Here is a 19597-nt window from a genome sequence, read left to right on the forward strand (position 1 = left end):
CCCCCTTCCCCATGTTATGGGCAAACAACAGGCAAAAATATTCCAAGGCATGGTGAATACAAAATTCGCAAGAGAAGATGTTCTCTGTCCCTAGCCTAAGTTAGAGATGACACATTCAAATATCTACAGGGGCAAAGCAGATAATACAAATTAATGTAGTGGGTTGCATGTCAGACAACCTGGAAGAGGTGGACTATGGTAAACTAGAGTTTACATACATTCTCTAAAGTGTAGAGCTGCTACTCAACTCTCCCGTCTACTGCTGCCACGTTGGAATGCGAGCCCAAGGTTGCCAGAACTTACTCTTTTTCAGTAGAAGCCAGGAATCCAGATTTTCATGTAAAAATCTTCCAGATTTCAAATGATGGCAACTTAATCAAATATTAAAAAATGCTATGTAGCCACTGGTTTGCTACCTCCAGTTTAAGGCCAATTATTTCAGATAAGTAAGAGCATTGTGTATATTTCAAAGAGGATGGCAAGGATAAAAGAAAGAGGATGAGTGATTATTGTATATCTATGCACCAGGCCTCTCACATTCATCATATATCCTTCCATTTGTTGCTCACAACAATGCTGAGAAGTACTGGAGTTTAGTTCTGATTTTTTCGTTAATACATTCACATATGGGGAATGTGTTTTGGGAAACACTGATATAGACAGATAAGACTCTGGCAACATGAGAAAGACTGAATATAGGGGCAAGACTAGAGGAAGGAGAGCCTGGTGAGGAAGTTCTATTGGAAGTTCTATTGGCCTTAGTAGGGAAGAGAAAAGGACAGATTCAGAGTCGAGGTATAGGGGAGAAGTAATTAACTCCGATTTTTAAAAGTCAATAAATAACGTCTTAGAGGGAAATTCTACTTCCCTCCCACCTCCCCATGACCAATGGAGGAGGGAGGGACCTCATATGTGTACTCCTTTTCTTAGCATCTCTTTTCACCTACAGGCTATCTCTTTGATGCCTCTGCTCAGTCCCATGTCCACCATTCCTCTATGTGGGCAACAGAAGCTGAACCTTAGTCCTACAGACTGGGGTCTAGTCCACCCCTCAATGCCACACACAATCCTTTCCTAGGGAAAAGAAGTTATGTAGAAAAGACCATTCAGCCATTCATCTTGATCCCCAGATCAAGGGGCTTCATGCTTCTGGCTGGCATTACACTGGCAGTGAGAAATGGAAAGAAATGTGGATTAAACAGTCAAGAGACCCAAATTCAATTCTTGACCCCATTCTTCTTAGAAGTTTGACCTTCAACTATCAACTTCACAAGCCTGATCTTCAACTCTCTCACCTGTAAATGGAGATAATAATTCCCTCCTACTTGGATGGATTAATTTGTGGCTAAAATGAAATAATGGACACAAAGGTCCTTCAATTCATCTTCCATAGAGCAGCCAGGGTGATGAAACTTTCACTCTTTAGCGTGCCTTAAACAACTCGCCACAATGTCACCCCTTCTGTAGTTTCTTCTCTTTTAATTCCACCACTCAAAATTTACACTCCAGCCATACCACCCTTTTATTCCTTAAGGCAACACACTGCATATGATTTTCCCTCTACCTGGAATCCTCTCCATCCTCATTCATCCCTCAGTCTTCACTCATTTCACTACTTCCTGCTCACACTTCAGGTCTTATTGGGTGCCTGGCATTTTACTAGGCACTGGGGATAGAGTGAGAAAAAAAATGAATATAACTTCACCTTGCAGGAGCTAATATTCTAGTGAGAAAGGCAAATGCTAAGCCTCTCTACCCCCAAAATCAAAATGCATTCATTATAATTGTTAATAAATGCTACCAAGGGAGTACTAAATGCTAAAAGTCCACATAATCAATGAGGGGACCAAATATAATGTAAGGATTCAGATAAGTGACATTTAAGCTAAGACCTGAATTTATAGATCCAAGTGGGAAAGATAATTTGTGATATCAAGAGTAGAGAGAAGACTGGAGAAGTAAGCAAGAGCAATTATTCATAATCTTGTAGGCCATGTCAAAATCCTTTTTATTCAGTTAGAAGAGTTACGGAAAGCACTTAAAAGGTTTAAATCGGGAGAATGATACTGATAAATCAGATATCTATTCATCAAATATTTATTGAGTGTCCATGGTATTCCAGGCACATGTGCTAGGCACCGGATATTATCAAAAGTTGTATTTGGGTACAACTGGTAATCCTGGATTTAAAATTGAGAACCAAAAGGGATAAAAAGTGGCTAATATGAAGACTAATTAGAAGGTGATTGCAAGAGATGATGGGTGGCTTAGACTAGGCAATGAGAACAGAAAGATGTAGATTTAAGAGATAATGTTATATGTCAACGATATCCCACTAAAGCTGGGAAAAAAGAGATTATAGAGATCAAAGCAAAATAACTTGCTTATGAATTGAATAATAGGATGAACAAGAGAAAAGAGTTAAGCCTTGCAGTTTTGCTTCAAGGAACTGAATTTATATTGGTACCAGTTACAGAAAGAGTAAATGAACACTTGGACAGGAGCATGTTTGTGGGGAGATGGTAACAAGTTTAGTTTTAGATGTGTTGAGTTTGAATTGCTTCTGAGACATAAAATTGCAAACACTTTTGACCTAATCACTGCCCAAGGACCTCACCTCTCAATATCATCACCTTGGGGGTTAGTATTTTACCATATGGATTTTGGAGGGACAAAAACATTCAGCCCATTGCACATGGATAGGGAGGTGACTAAGGAAAAATTGGAAGTGATAGATGCAGACAGGGTAGTGATACTAAGGGACAGGAAGTCCTGTTGAGTTAAAAGATAGGCATGGTAGGAGTTTGAGATCAAAAAACTGAGAGGATAAAAGATTATGGTCAGAGAGCAGGATGTTGGAACTAATGAATTTTGATGAGAAAACATTACGTGAGGACAAACCCCAGGGTGTGACCTAGGAGTGGGTGGCTGATGTAGAATGGAGGAAAGTTCACTGGAGCTGAGCAGGCTAAGGAAGTGAGAGATTGGATTGATGGACAGGGCAACCAGGAGGACTTGAAGTCATCTGTTGTAATAACAAGAGCACAGATGGAGAGAAAGCTCCAAAACAGCAGCTTAAATACTTAGCAAGTCAGTTTTAGGTGAGGCAAGAAGATGAAGATTGGATTCTATTTGACTTTACCTTTTGGGGAATGACTAAGGACATAAGGCAGGATGGATTTATTCTCGACAAAGTCTTTGCATAGAAGATAGACACCTACCTACCATAATTCTTCCCTGGCCTGGAACGACATTCTGGAAAGTGCAGAGGAAAAGGTAACTTTTCTTTTCCTGGCATCTATAATGGGCTTCTGCTACTAAGGTCAAGTATGGCAACAGGTGGCAGCAGGAAGGAAGTGAGACCTGAGGAGCAGTCTTTTCAGCCAGAGGGTGAGCTCCACATCGGGGGGGCTGGTAGTCTTGAGTATGATGGGTTGATCAGTATGATTAACTACTAGGAGCAGAATCTCAAACAATTGCCTCACTTCCTCTAGGTAGCCTTTACTGACCTCACTGGACTGAGTTAGAAGCCCCTATTCTGTGCTCTTGCAGTGTCTGAATTATCTCAACACCTATCATGCTATAGGGTAATTTCTCGCTAAGCTGTATCTCTCTCCTAGTAGACTATAATCTCCATGAAGGCAGGAATCATGCCTGTCTTGTTACTATTCCACGCCCAGCATGTTCTGCAGTGTCTGGACCATAGTAAGACCTCCATATTTATTAATGAGATGAATGAGTGTGCTTTGTGAACTATAAAAAACTGTGATACAGAAGGCAGGCTGGGTGGCATGGGAGATGGAGAGAATTAAGACCCTCCAAGTACCTTTTCCTTTTGGAGGTCCTTGACTTTAGAAACCTCTCACCCGAAGAGCAGCTGGAGTGGTAGAAACATTTTCTCAGGACCTAATATCAGTTCCAGATGTTTGCAGTCATGTCGGTTTGTACCTCACCCTGTAAAACATATTTCCTTCCCTGCCCCCACCTCCACTCTCGCTGAGGGAGTGGGGCCCAGTCTCCAATGACATCACCTCCCTCAAGCTGGTCCAGGGCAGGCAGACGGCAGGTGGGTGAGGGCCCCTCTAGCTTCTCAGACAAAGGGTATGGCTCAGCCATGGCCGGTGCTGCTTTGAGGAGCTATGAGTAATGTCCACAGTATTTCATAAACAACTCCAATGTAATTGCTCCATCACAGGCTCTGCTGCCACTGTTCTCTGAGCTACTGGAGGAAGTGGGGCCTTGCTGCCCTTTGCCTTGAATTATTCCCCACACAAATTCACTTCTATAACTGTTCCCCTTCACTTGAGAAGGTCTTCAGTCTAAGGTCTGAGAAGGGATGGTGTGTGTAGGGGGATGTGGGGTGTTTTTAGTTGTAGATTAGACTTAATGGAAACAGGGAGGGAGAGGATATAGAATGGAGTTGGGGGTGGATGGAGATGTCTTCTGACCATTCTGGACATTATCCTTGACCCAGATCTAGACGATCTAGATGAGCAGCTCCTATTTAAGCCAGCTTGGAGAGACAAAGATAAGACAAGGTAGGCTGAGACATAGGTAGAAGGGGACATGAAGTGAAAAAGACAAAAGAAGAGGCAGAGAGAAAGATATCAAGAGGTGACACACGTAAAGAGAGAAAAAGAAGGAAGGAGAGAGAGACAGAGACAAAGGAAGAAACGGAGACAAGAATTGAGAGTTGGCAGGAGGGGAGCCTGGTATTGATCAGCTGGGGAGTGGCCCAGCAGGCTCCCAGATGCCAGGACAGAAAGGGGCACTGACCAACTCCAGACATTGCTGCCTTTCGTGAGAAGGTATGGGGGGATGGTGGAGAGGGTCTGCTGCCTCTCTGGGGGCCAAAAGAGCCACCTGGCCTTCCAGCCCTAAAGCAAACAAGCTGAAGCTGAGAATCCCATGCTGCGAGAGAGAAGTCTCTGATTTTTAAAAGATTAAAAAAAAGTTAAAAGTTTAAAAAAATCAGATGACCAAAAAAATGCAGAGGAGTGTGGTGAGAGATTATGATGTTGGGTGAGACCCTTCCCCTTCTTGTCTTCACTCTTCTGACCTTTACATTTAGGAAGTTGGACTCAATGCTTAAGGTCCTTCTACTCTGAACTTTTGAGATTCTCAGAAGCTGGCATATTGGAAAGCAGACAAAGAAGCGACGGGTCTGAGGGGCTACATTCCCTGTAGGGTCAGAGCCTCCGAACTGCCATCGGGTGGCTACAGGCTCCATCCTGCTCAGACACACGGATGCCCCACATCCCCTAATTTCCATCTGCCTCTTGGTTTATTCTCAACAAGAGCAAAGCACACCAGAGGTAATATGGACTGCTGGAAAGATGTCTGGACTTGGCAGGGAGGGCAGGTAAAGAAACCAGAGGCCCCGTTCTAGCTCCGACTCGACCACTAACTCATCATGTGTGTAACCTCTGGACAAGTCCCTCCCCTTCCTCAGCTTTTTCTCCGTAAGTCAAACAGGGGATTTGGATTCATTAAATCTGCCTGTGCCTCAGCCCCCCTTCTCATTCCCACCCTCCCTGCGTCTACCCCTGCCCAAGAGGCTGAAACCCATGCCAACTGCTCTGATGAGGCCACGTGGGAGAACCAGACGTCTGTTTTTAATATTGATGACAGATTAGCGTGCGGGGAATTCAGCCACCCCCCAAAACAAGCCCCGTTTCTGCTCAAAACAACTGGAAAAGGAGGCTACTTATGCTTGGCTTTCCCAATGGAGTCCCAGAACCAATAGAGCAATGCCTTCTCCGAAAGAAACAAAGAGGGCGCCAAAGGCAGGGATGAGGGGGAGATGGAGTGAGAGTGAGCATTTCAATGGCTAGTTCAAAACCGTGTCAAACATATGGCAGCCATAAAGGGTGCGTGTGTGTGTGTGTTTGTGCATGTATGCATGTGTGTAAGAGAGAGAGCAAAAGAATGTGTGTATGCATGTATATCTGTGCACACGCATGCGTGAGCTCGTGCATAAATAAACAATTCCAGCACTGGATTCGGCTGCGGGCAAAACTCCAGAGAGATCAAAGGAGAAAGCCCACATCTCCCTGTTCTGGCTTCACCTGGCCAAATGTGTGAGTAATCCTAACTCTCTATCCAAAACAAGTCTTAAACCTTATTTTGTTGTTTTCTTCCTAACATTTAATTTTCCTTTTCAGTTTTTTTTAATTCATGGAAATGAGAAGCAAGTAAAATTTATTAGTACCTATGATGTCCCAAGAACTGTGTTATATTTGACCCTTAAAGTAGCTTGTAAGGTAGGTGTTATTTTCTCCATTCCACAGACAGGAAAACTGAGGCCTAGAAAAGATGTTGACTGGCCCTAGATTTCTCAATGAGAAGTAGTGGAAACTGAAAGCAGAAGCCAGGTTTTCCAAAGCCCACACTTCTTCATTAGGCTTATATCCTCTAAGATACAACTTGAAGTGAGCTGAAATCTTCAAATTCGGGCCAAGTTCACTTTCCAGGTGGTTGAGACGTGGTAAAGGTGGAAAGAAGGCAGAGATGTGGTTTATGTTTCAGATATCCACCCCCAATCATCTATAGCATCAACTGATCATGACACATTTTAGAAGGCCTGCTATGTACTCGGCTAGTCTCTAGGACTACATAAGACCCCATAAGACCACACAGCACTCAAGGAGTTAAAGTCAGAGTTGAAAAATTAAGACATGTATATGCCTACTCATATACAATTCAATTCAGTGAACATTGAACATCTAAGAATGTCAAGCACTGTGGCAGAATTCCAAATTATAAAGACACAAGACTCATTATCCCGTTTCTTTAAAGATAATTGCCCACTGAAAACTATAAACCCACAGATCCAGGAAGCTCAATAAACCTTGAGCACAATAAATAATAAAATTGCTCAAAACCAGTAATAAAGAGAAAATCTTAGAAGCAGTCAGAGGAAAAAAATATATATATATATTTTATAACTTACATGAAATGGGAAAATTCCTTGAAACATGCAAGCTACCAAAGATCACTCAAGAAGCCATAGATAACCCGAATAGCCCTGTAACTATTAGAGAATTAAATTAGTAGTTAAATGCTTCTTACAAGAAAGGCTCCAAACCCAGATCACTTCACTGGTGAATTCTATTAAACAATTAAGGAAGAAATACTACCAATTCTAATCAAATTCTTTCAGAAAACTGAAAAGGAAGAAATATTTCGCAATTCATTTTGTAAGGTCAGAATTACCCTGATAGCAAAACAGACAAAAACATCACAAGAAAAGAAAACTACAGATCAAAATCCCTCACTAACATGGATGCAAAAATTCTAAACAAAATTTTAACACATCACATCCAAAAATACACAAAAAAGATAATGCATCACGACCATGTGGGATTTACTTATTCCAGGATCGCAAGGTTGTTTTACCATTTGAAAATCCATCCATGTAATTCAGCATATTAACAAACTAAGAAACATAAACTATATGATCATTTCAACAGACACAGAAAATTCTCAATGTACATTTGTAATTAAAACAAAACAAAACAAAAATCTCTCCACAAACTAGCATTCAGTCTTTCACCATTAAGTATGATGTTCCATGAAGAACGAGTACTGTGCTGGGAGTAAGACAGACCTGGTTGTAAAGCCTGGCTCTACCATGTACTGGGCGTGGGACTTTGGGAAAGTCAAGTATCTCTCTGGGATTCACTTACTTGATCTGTAGAACAAGGTTGGTAACCATTCGGAGACTGATGTTAGCAAAATGGCGGCATAGGAATTTCCAGCACTTGTCCCCCACCCAACCCACCCCAGAAAAATCAATTTGAACAACTGTCCATGTGCAGAAATACCTTCACAAAAACTAAGGTTTCTAGGTGAGGGATTATAGCACCTGGGTAGAGCACAAAAATAAGAAAAGATGCATTATGATGGGTAGGAAAGATAGATTCACTCCCATAACCCCTCCTCCAAGCCTGGGCAGCCCAGTGCAGAGAGAGAAACCCTCCCTGTGGAGAGAAGTGAGTGCCTGACTTCACAGCAGACCCCAGAGAAGCAAGCCCAAGCACCAGGCTGACTCCCATGGCTGTAGGTGGCTCCCAGCAACCCAGGCCCCTAACCCACCCTGGCACCTGCCAACTCCCATGGCCCCAGATGGCCCCTGTGGCCCAGGCTCCCAATCAGCTCCTATGAACCCAGGCTCCAGGCAAGCATCCTCGAACCCAGGCTTCCTGCTGGGCCCAGCACTAGGCCAACTACCACAGAGCCAGGTTTTTGACCCACACCAGCACCATGCCAGCTCCCATGGCCCCCTGCCCTCGATACTCCAGTACTGGGCCTGTCCCCCATGGCTCCAGCCTCAAGGCCAGCTTCCATGGACCCTGGCTCCCAGCCTGCCCTAGAGCCAGACAAGCCCCCATGACCCAACCTCCAGGATGATACAGCTTCTTGGCTGTGTCAGAATATTTAGAAGGACTCAGAAAGAGCACTCTGAGTTACAACCAAATGCAGCACTCTTAACAGCCACTTTTCTCATCTTCTCCTGCATGCCTGAATCATTTCCAAATCCCTCTTCCCCAGCATTACAGATGACCATCTCAGTACATCTCAGTAGAAAAGGCAATTCCTTGCATTTCTTTCTCAGTCCCAGAGATAATATATTTACAGACCAAGCTCTTCAAACATGTGACCTGTAAGCCTTCCCAAGTAGAAAAGGTCAAATCCTCTTCTGAATTAATGAACCCTTTGATATATGACTTTGAGGATACCACTCAGAGAATCAGAAATTCTTTCCAAGTACAATTTGCTATTTTTCCCTGCAGAAAACCATACAAAAAAGCACACAGGTTTGGGCACCAGGTGACAATCACTAAACAGTGAAACCTCCCAATGCCTTCCAGGAATGCCTTCTTCCCAGGTCAGATGACACCAAGTCTCCAAAGGCATTAGGAAATCCCACTTTCCCTCCTGTGTCACACTATCCCAACAAAGTGGGAAGTCAAGGGCCTTCTACTTACCTGTGTAGAGGTCTGTATCTGTGCATTAGGAAATCCCACTTTCCCTCCTGTGTCACACTATCCCAACAAAGTGGGAAGTCAAGGGCCTTCTACTTACCTGTGTAGAGGTCTGTATCTGTGCATTAGGAAATCCCACTTTCCCTCCTGTGTCACACTATCCCAACAAAGTGGGAAGTCAAGGGCCTTCTACTTACCTGTGTAGAGGTCTGTATCTGTGTATTCATCCACCTTCTTGTGCTGGAGAATATAGTCAGAGACCTTGGTCCCAATAGCCGGCTGAACATCTACCCACTCCAAGGAGACCACAGTGCTGGAGGGCTCTACTGCTGGGGACAGTCGCAGCCTAGAGGGAGTGACAGGAAAGGTTGTTTGTTTGCCAGCCAGCATTGTCTGGGCCCCAAAAGATTCTGCAGGACTCAGCCTGGGCTCAAATCCTGATTCAGCCCCCCACCAACACCTTGTATGGTCTCAGGCAACTTATTACACTTTTTTCAGCCTCCGTTTCTGGGTCCATAAAATGGGGATAAGAAGAGCTACCTTTCAGCATCAATGCACAATCCAGTAAATTAATCCAAGCACACAATTGTGCTCACAGAAAGTTGATCAGCTTTCCATTTGTTTAGACTACATTCTCAATGATGCTTCATTGTCGATTAAATTGGCAATGCCTTCATACACAGTAGCTTTCAACCTTTCTGCCGTTCTCTTCAATCCTCCCATAGATCAGTCAATCCTTTAACATCCTTAAATCAGTACTCCCTCACAGAAGGCAAGAATCCTGGGGAATCCTTTCATAAAGCAAGAAATAACAGAACGATTGAAGGTTAGAACTGAAAGGGTCCTTAGAGAAAGGGAGGTACAATCCCCTCATTTCACAGATGGGGAAAGCAAGGCCCAGAAAAGGGAAACAATTTGCACAAAGTCACATAACAAGCTGGGGACAGATCATGATGGTAACTTGGCTTGTTCCCAGCCCAGATTCTTTCTTCTTTCCACTACACCACACTCTCTCTTCAAGGACTATCTTACGGTGTAATTCTTCTCACTCTAGAGAGGTGTTGTGGGACCCTGGTTCCCCAATGTTGGCTCCAGCCCAGTTCTCCTATGCTCCTCACACCATTTCCCTCTTGACCACACTCCTGCAATTAAGATGGCCTTCTTCTACTTCCTCAAATGGTGAACTTCACCATTTCACACGTGCTTATCCCTTTTGCCTGAAACATGATTGTTGCCACTCCTTGACTGGCTGACTCCTACTTGAATTCATGTCTTTTCAGAGAGGCTTCTCTCACCTCCAACTGGAGCATCCCCACATAATTCTCTTCATTAGCAACTCCCTCTGTGTTTCTTTCATATTTTTATTATGTATATTTTTAAACTGTATCTTATTTTCCCATTTTTGCTTTGACCTCTGTCCTCCTCACTAAATGGTCACCTCCCTGAGTGCACAGACCATGCCTGTGTTGTTCATTGATGCATTCTCCTCGGTCTGACACATAGCAGGTGTTCAAATATTATAGGAATGAAAAGAATAAAATGAAGTTTCTTAGAAAAGGTTCTATACTTTCTTTATCTCAGTTGCCCCAGCACCTAACACAGAAGCTTGACAAAGCCATAGTCAGTGCTCAGTAAACCCTGGCTGAATGGATGAGTGAAGGAAGTAATGATGGACTGACTGGCATCATTAAATAGTCCACATTGCAATACTAGTGTCTACCCCTGAGCCACGTGTCTGTTCCACCAAAGCTCCCTGCTTTCTCGAAGGAGGAGGCAGGCCCCAGAGACTTCAGATATCTGGTGAGGTATCCTGGGAACAGAAGCAAGTCATGGCCTGGGCTGGCAGGACAGGAGTGTGAGTCCATGGAAAGGGGGCCATACATACGTACACCGGCTGCGGGAGTGGGCTACAGTTGGGGAGCCCACTGGCATCAAAGGCACTGAGGTCACACCTGCACCAGTCATCGATCACGTCCCCTTTCCCTGAGCACCAATAGGAGCTCATCAGCGCACTCTTGAAGGCCTGGAATGAAGGAGGACAGAAGAAATGATGATGCAATGGTGGAGAGATTGACAGTGAAGGTGCCCATGGCCATGATCATAGCCGAACAAAGCTTCAGAGCAGCCCGCCTAGACACAGGACACCATCTCTTGCCTAAACCCCTAGCTCTTCACCACCAGGTTCTCTCATTCTGAGCCATTCTCTACGCAGCAGCCAGAATGGTCATTGAGACAGGATACTAATAGCATCTACTGAGAACCTCCTCTGGGCCCAGCATTCTACTTGTATTAACTTATTTCATCTTCACCACCCCACACAACAATTGTAATTATTATTTTTATCATTTCATCCGAAAAATTGGAAAACTGAGGCACACAGAAGGTAAGTAACTTGCCCAAGGTTCATAGCTAGTGAGTGATGGAGCTGGGATCCGATCCAAGGCAGTCTGGCTGCAGACTCTGCCTTCTTAAACACCTTGCTACACTGCTTCTTGGAGAAATCTGACCATCTCACCTCCCTGCTTAGAAACCTGCAGAGGCTCCACATGGCCCTCAGGATAAAGTCTAAACTCCTTGCTCTAGCTCCTGCCTACCTCCCAGTCTCATCTCTCACCATTCCTCTGATTTTCCTTTCCTACTGCAATCCATCCTCACGCAATCACTAACATTTCCACCAACAGCGAATTCCTACTTATGAAAAGTGTACTCTAAATCAGGAGACAGCCAAGTGTCTCTGTAAAGGGCTAAATAGTAAATATTACTGGCTTTGCAGCCAAGCAGTCTCTGCCACAATTACTTAACTCTGCTTTTGTAGCATGAAAGTGACATAGATGACACTTTAAATGAATGGGTATGATTGTGTCCCAATAAAACTTTATTTACAAAAACGGAGGGCCACAGTTTGCTGACCCTTGTTCTAACTGATGATCAATGTTCTATTTAATTGCAATGTGCTTCATTGTCTTTTTTTTTTTTTTTTTAACACATTCTGTCCTCTCTGCTGGAATATTTTCCCCACCTCATACTCCAAGTTAGTTTTTTGGTCTCAAATGAAACATTTCTTTCACTGGGAACCCTAACTTGACTTTCTTAAGCCTAGGATCATCTCTTCTGGACACCATAACCCACTAGACTGCCCTACCGTCACATTCCCTTGCCTGTCTCATCCAACAGATCTTGATCCCACCAAGGGCACAGGCCATGCCTTATTTGTATCCGTATTCTCACGGGACTCAGCCCAGTTATTCAGTGAATATTTATTGTAAAAATTGACGGACACTGAAAACCTGATCATCAGGCTCAGGCTCAGGCTCAGATGCGCTTTATGCTTTAGTCACTCCTTTTACACTGACGTTTCAAAGCACTGGGGATTCAGAATGTTTGACAGCTCATTTTAAAACTTAGGGATTCCAGAGAGTGTTGATCTCTTACACTGTTGCCAGGTAACACTCTATGTGCTTTCTTTCTTTTTGTTTTCTTTTTTGTTTTTTTACTTTCTGTGCACTTTTTAAATGAAAGCTTCACACTGCCTAGAACCAAGGACACTTGATTACCCAGGTGTCACTTTTTCCATCCTGCATTGTTCAAAAGATTCAAACACAGTATGTTTGTATAAAGTGGGTTTGGGGTCTGCCTCCTTAGCTACCCAGAACACAGATCTAGAAGGAGAAGGTGCATATCAAGAATGCTATTGTGTAAGCCTCCATCGCATTTCTCCTAGTACCTCGGATGAGAAGGCTCCAATTGTTCCTGCCATATGTTCTTACCCATACCCTCTCCTAGGATATGAGCAAATGATCTAATTTCTCCTGAATTAAGAGTAGCCACTCAAAGAAATAAAAAAGAACTATAATAAAAGCTAATGTTCATGAAGCACCTAATTACAGAGTAAGGTGCTTTAAGGGCATTAAAAAATGTAATACTCACAATAGTCCTGAGATACAGATACTATGATCTTCATTTACAGATGAAAGAACTAGGAAGCAGAACAGTGAAGCAACCGTCCCAAGATCACACAGCAAGTAAATGGTGGAAGTAGAATCCCATCCCAGATCTCTGTGACTCCCAAGTGAAAGTCTTTTCTGTTTAACCATGCGAGGCCATGGAGTTAACCCAAAGTAAGGTAGCCAAATTCAGTCAAGCAAAATACAGGATGCTCAGTTAAATTCAAATTTCAGATAAACAACAATTTTTTTAGCATAAGTATATCCCATTCAATGTTTACATATAGAGTATGTGGGCCAGGGTCTGGCACCGTCATAGCACTGTTCCTACTACATGTCAGAACCAGTCTGGGGAATTAATGTCTGTTCTCCTGCCAGCACCAGAGGGGGTACTCTCACAAGGACAGCATGAGGTCATACTGACTGACAGACATTTTTGTCCCTCCATTTGCAGGTTCCCCCTTACTGAAATTAACGTGCACAACTGCTCTTGGCTTAAGATTCTGTAACACCTCCAGCCAGTGCTAAGGGCTTAATTATCATAATGGTGAAATCCAAGGCCACAGGCGGAAGTGACACAGATGGTAAGAGATGACCTTGGATTTCAGCAAGAGGAGGAGAAGGAACATCCTGTTTTGTTTGTGTATGTGTTTTTATCTTTGCGTGCACGCGTGTATGTGCACGTACATGCATGTGTGTGTGTGTGCGTGTCTGTGTGGTTTTTGTAATCAATAGTCACTTGAGCTTGTGGAAAACAAAACAGGAAATCTCCCTGGACTTTGTGAGTTTCACCATCCAAGCAACTCTTGGGAAGAAATCCTGCCTGTGAGTCTCCACAGCCACTGGCTCTTTCCCAAACGCTGAGGAACAGAATGGGGACTGGTGCAGGGGCCAGGCAAACCCTGGATAGCAGACAAATACGCCCTGATAGAAGACCTACATCAAACAGGGATCCCTGGCAAGGCAGGAGAAGCCAGCACTGTGTCAGCACAGGATCACTCTCTCCTTACTTCTTCAGTCCTTGCAACACTCCATCCTGAATCCAGTTAGATCCCAGGAGAGAAGAACCATAGAACGTTCCAGCTTCAAGGGACTCTGTAAATCATCTAATCTAATCCCTTTTACAGATGCAGATACAGTGGCCCAGAAAGGCTAGCTGGCTGGTCCAAGGTGATAGAGCAACTTTGTGATGAAACGACTCTGTTCCTCCATATAATCTCAAAATTACCCTTCGAGATGGGTGTCCTATACCCATTCACAGACACATGGAGGAGTAGGGAGTTTAATTGAAGTCCATCTGAATTCTGGCACTCTCGACTTTCCCAGGTCGCATCAGAACAATATATGCCAAGATTTCATCCAAAACATCCTTTTCAGCTGCTCTGCTTGGATCACGCGCTTCTGTGTTGTTTTTGTGTGTGCATGCGTGTGTGTGTGTCTGTGTGTGTCCTCAGAGGAAAATGAAACCTTACACTGGAGGCATTGTTGACTCCTGGCTTTTGAGTAAGTGAAGGGACTTAAGAAACAAATCCTGTGCTTAATACAAGGGCTGAGGGCTAGATTGCACGGCCATTGGTTTTCATAACAAAGAAGGTTTGCATTTCCACTACTTGTAAATGCTTCCAACTTCTGGCTAATTAGCTAGCAAACGAAGCTGCGCAGGAGGAGAAAACAGCCACAAAAATGTTAAGCAATCAAAATAAACTAGGATTGATTCCTGACTCTGTTGTTACTTTCCTATTTGAACTTGCATAAGTTATTCCTCTCTTAGAGCCCCACTTTCCCCATCTGTAAAATGCAGAAGATAATATTTTTGAAGGTTTAATTAAGTTCAATAAACATCCACTGAACTTCCTACTCCATACCACGTGCTGTCTAGATGCTAAGAAAGGAGATGATCAAGACCCAGTAGCTAACTTCAAAGGACTCATAGCTTAATGGTGAAGACACACAGAAACAATAACAATTAACATGGTTCAAATGCTATGAAGTAACACACATAGGAGGCTGTGGGGATGCAAAGGAAGGGGCCCTTTGAGCTCTAAAAATTTTGACAATGTCTTAAGAATCTTAAACTTTATAAGTAAACACTCCTTATTTGATTAAGATACTTGGGACCATCTATATAGAATGTCACTAAGCCCACAAATTAAATTCTATACTTACAATGACTATTTTTTTACCCTGAAAATTATACTCAGGGGCTGATATCAAGACTGTTATTTTTGATGTTCTGGTTTGAATAAGAAAAAAGATGCCTGGAGTCCTCCCTCAAAGCTTACTGGATTTTGTTAGTTTTACAGTGATAATAAATTTAGTCATGTGGCTGCCCAACACATACCAATTGAGGAGGTGAAGGCCTTCCAGAGAAGAAATAATAGATTACCTTTTACCCCCAGCTCCCTTTTAGTGCTTAATACTGTACATAACAGGTAACATAAGTCAGCCAACATTTGTTGAATTAAATTAAAAGTTCACATGGAATGCCGAATGAAACAAATCAGTTTATAAATGACAAAAGCAAAGAAAATGTATGTGTGATGTTCTTCTTCCCCAAGACTACTTGTATCCGCCATGTCAGTAGATAGCATCCCCATTAACTTGGTGTCTCCAGCCAGAAACAAGCAGTCAACCTGGGCTCTTAACCTGACATTCAAAGGCCTTTCTTGTTCACCTGTGGCTCTTCTCTCGTCTTCTCCCCACTGCTCCCACTCTGTGATCCAGCACATACTAACTTCTTAGAGTGGTGCACCGTTTCATACCAAGCCTTTTCTCATGCTGTGCCTTTGGTCTGAAATTCCCTTTCCCCACTTCTTTCTCCTTGCTGAACTCCTAGAACCTTTCCCTGTCCATCAGGACTCTGCCACACTTGAGAGATTTTGTCTCTCCCTTCTTCCTCTCATTCAATTTTTGCACATTTCACATTTCCTTGCAACTTGTGTGTTTATGTGTCCTTCTTGCTTACCAGACTGTGAACTCCTCCAGGCCAAGGTAATATATATGATTCACCTCTGTGTTCCCAGCTCCAAGCAAAAGAGTCAACACATAGTAGGGTCCCAAAAATATGTGTTAAATTCCATAGATATGTAATAGGAATCTCCGACAGGGATTAAACTTGTACACTTGCTATTATTTTTCACTTCTAGCAAAAGAGATGACAGAAATGCAATTGGTCATCATAAAAAGACTAAATTTCCTTGAATCCATTGAAAGGGGATTGGGGTGAGTATGGAAATAGAATCCCTTTTGGAGACATTTGGGATTACTGTTTGGAGGAGAGTGGATTGATTGCTTTTTGCCCCGGAAGTGCTTGAGTCTAAACTAAGAAGCTTCTAAGTCCCTAGAGAGAGACGGGAGGAAGGGACCAGTAGTTGATCTCCTAGCTTTGTAGGAAGACTAATTTCCGAGCCCAGGCTGACCACATGTTTGATTGGTCAGGAGGGACTAGGATTGAGGAACACGAGAAGGATTGAAGAGGGCATCATAGCAGTGCTTGTGCAGAGACAGACATAGTGATTTCTAGGCCAGCCTGAACCTCTGAGATAGGATCTACTTGGCCCATCTACCATCTGGTCCTTAGCACACCCCCTAGCAGTGGCTGCAGGAGATGCCAATAGCTCATTTCCCCGCTAGTTATAGGAGTTGGAGACCAGGAACTGGAGCCCCCATTTTTGGGGAATGGAATAAGAAATGCCTGCGTGTCCTGACAGAGACGAGATTAACAGGTCATCTTGTTACAAATCAATGATTGCATAATTAAGAAGCATGTATGAGAACACGTGTGGGGAGAGAAGTGGGTGATGTTAGTCCACTTAACAGAGCAAGAAGGCAGGTGTGGTGATTTTAAAACATGACCCTAAATATCTTTGACATTCCCTTCATCATGAAGTGAGATCTAGGTTCCCTCCTTTTGAGTCTGGGCTCTTTGACTGCCCGACCAAAAGAAGTGTTGCTGCTTTAATTTCTGGGCTCAGGCCTTAAGAAACTGGCAGCTTCCACATCATGTCTCTTGGGATACTCACTCTTGGAAGCTGACCACCACGCTATGAGGATCCCCAGACCACATGGAGACGCCACATGTAGGTATTCTAGCAATAGATCGAGCTGAGGTCCCAGCCAACAGCCAGGGTCATCTGCAGGACGTGTGAGTAGGAAAGACTTTGAGATGACTCCAGCCATAGCCCCCAGATGACTGCAGCCACAGGAGAGGCTCCAGGAAGAACTGCCCAGCTCAGCCCCGTCATCCCTCAGAACCATTAAAGAGAATAACAAAATGATCATTGTTGTTTTAAGCCACTGATTTTTGGGATTACATAACAATAAATAACTGGAACAGCAGATAATTCACCTCTGAACAATCCTGAAAGATTGCTCAGTGGAGGGAGCAACTGAGGAGCAGCTGAGCAAAGTGAAGAGAAACCTCAAACTACATACATATCCCAGGAGCTGGAGGGTCTGAAGTACATACGCACACTCGTTGTCACAGGCCCCTAGCATCTCAGAGCTAAAGAGTCCTGAACGTGATGCTGGCCTTCACAATTTTGCAGACTAAGAATCCCAAAGAGAGGATGGGAGTTGTCCAAGTTTACACTACAAGAGTCTGGCAGAAAATAAACCAAGTTTTTTTACATCAAGTAACACTCACTACACAAGGCACCTACCTTTGGACCTGGGTCCAAACCACTCACCTGCTATGCTGTTGGACAGGAAACAAACATATTAACAACATTTCCTGAGAGTGTGCTGAGCACTTTAATACACATTATCTCATTCAATCCCGTCAATAGCCTTACGAGGCAGATTCTGCTGTTACCATCCCCGTTTTACAGGTGAGGAAACTCAGGTTTGAAGGGTGAAAGAGCCTGTTCAAAATCACCCAGCTAAACGGGGTAGAAAAAGGACTTGAACTCAGGTCATTTGACCCTGAAGCCCATTCTTTCAGCCACTACCATCATGAGCAATAGTCTCACTAACTGGAGGATATGAGTAATAGCACTTAACATTTCTTCAGAGCTTTACTACGAGCCAGGCACTGTTTCAAATGCTCTACATGTATTCCTCCTCACAAGAACCCTATGTATTTTAGATACACTAACTCATTTAATTTTCCCTACAACCTGTGAGGTAGGTGTGATTACTATGTCCATTTTACATGTGTTCCCAAGGTCATTGAGCTAGTAAGTGGCACAGCCAGGATTTGAAACCAGGAAGTCTGGCTCTAGAGCCTGTGCCCTGAAATATAAAGCCTCCAAATACACACTCTGATGGAGACACCCATTTTTTTTAAAAGGTTATTTACTCTCCTGGTTCCCCTCACCTTTAGCATATATTGCGATTTTTCACTGTACTGATGGGAACGGGCCAATGAAAATGCCTTAGGTAATTACCATTTTTCTAAGTCAAATGTCAGCAACTTCATATGGTTCGATGTAATAGAAACCACAGAAGGGAATAAAATCCCACAGGAAGAAGATACAGAGCATGAAAAGAGTAGAACACCTAGGTCAGGAGAGGTCCAGGGAACTCTAACATTGTCGGACTTGCTGTGTGACCTCAGTAAGTCCCTTTTATCCTCTCTGGGCCTTATAGTCACCTGTAATTTCTTCAACTTGGACATTCTCGCCACAGCATTGCTGATTCTGATCATTTTCTGATTTGTGTCCTGGATTTTGCTTTTTCTCAAAGCTGCCCACAATTTTCCAATCTCCTTTAAAACTTCACATCCTAGATATATTGCCTGGAATCCCTTAAAAATTCCCGCCAGCAGGCAAAACTACAGAGACAGTAAAAAGATCAGTGGTTGGCAGGGGTTAGGGGGAAGACAGGGATGAATAAATGGAGCACAGAGGGTTTTAGGGTAGTGAAATTATTCTGTATGATGCTATCATGGTGGACATGTGTCATTATACATGTTTCAAAACTCAGAATGCACACCATGAGTGAATCCTAATGTAAACTCTGGACTTTGGGTGGTGATGATGTGCCAATGTAGGCCCATCGATTGTAACACATGCACCACTCTGGGGTGGGATGTTGACAGTGGAGGAGGCTTTGCATGTGGGGAGGCAGTCAGGGGGTATGTGGGAACTTTTTGCACTTTACACTGGGATGGGAATTTTGCTGGGAACATAAAACTGCTCTAAAAAATAAAGTTTATTTAAAAAACTCCTGCCAGCTAACATCCCCTCTGTAGAGGCAGTCACATGGACAATAAGCACACCATTGACGGTTTTTGAAGAAAGGGCAGAGTGGGATGAAGAGAAGATACACCTATTAACCATCTCCTCATTCTAGGCCTGGTGTCACGGCACCTGTCTGTTAGCTCCTATAAGCCTCCCAACAACCAGTGGATGCAGAGGCTCTTACTGTACCCAGCAATCCTTACAGATGAGCAAGTGCAGGGTCAGAGAAAAAAAGATACCGGCCCAGGTCCCCCAGACAGAACACAGTAGAGCAGAGGGTCTCTAACCCCTGACTTTCCTTGCCCCACCCCTCATTTTCAGCCTCTTAGTCAGATTCTCCCATTCACAAGGCCACACAGTGAAGGAATACCAACTGGCATGGACCCATTTCCCATATGAGAAATTGTGCAGCTCAATCCATGGCTCTATAAATCACAGAAATGACACCTAATTTCCCCTGTCAGGATAAACCTCCCTTTTCAAG

The 19597-nt window shown here is 43.5% G+C and overlaps 1 protein-coding gene across 8 annotated transcripts in view; it reads right to left on the reverse strand.

Moving 5' to 3' along the window:
• Positions 1 to 19597, reverse strand: part of ASTN2 (astrotactin 2) — an 831863-nt gene that overhangs the window by 133993 nt on the left and 678273 nt on the right. For all 8 annotated transcript variants that reach the window (XM_058523878.1, XM_058523879.1, XM_058523877.1 and 5 more), the window contains 2 exons: positions 10877 to 11010; positions 9185 to 9333 (listed from right to left, as the gene is read on the reverse strand). In XM_058523878.1, coding sequence (XP_058379861.1) covers positions 9185 to 9333; positions 10877 to 11010 — 283 coding nt within the window. The remainder of the gene's footprint in view (positions 1 to 9184; positions 9334 to 10876; positions 11011 to 19597) is intronic.

Source organism: Diceros bicornis, chromosome 28, assembly GCF_020826845.1.
Source record: "Diceros bicornis minor isolate mBicDic1 chromosome 28, mDicBic1.mat.cur, whole genome shotgun sequence".
NCBI lineage: Eukaryota > Metazoa > Chordata > Mammalia > Perissodactyla > Rhinocerotidae > Diceros > Diceros bicornis.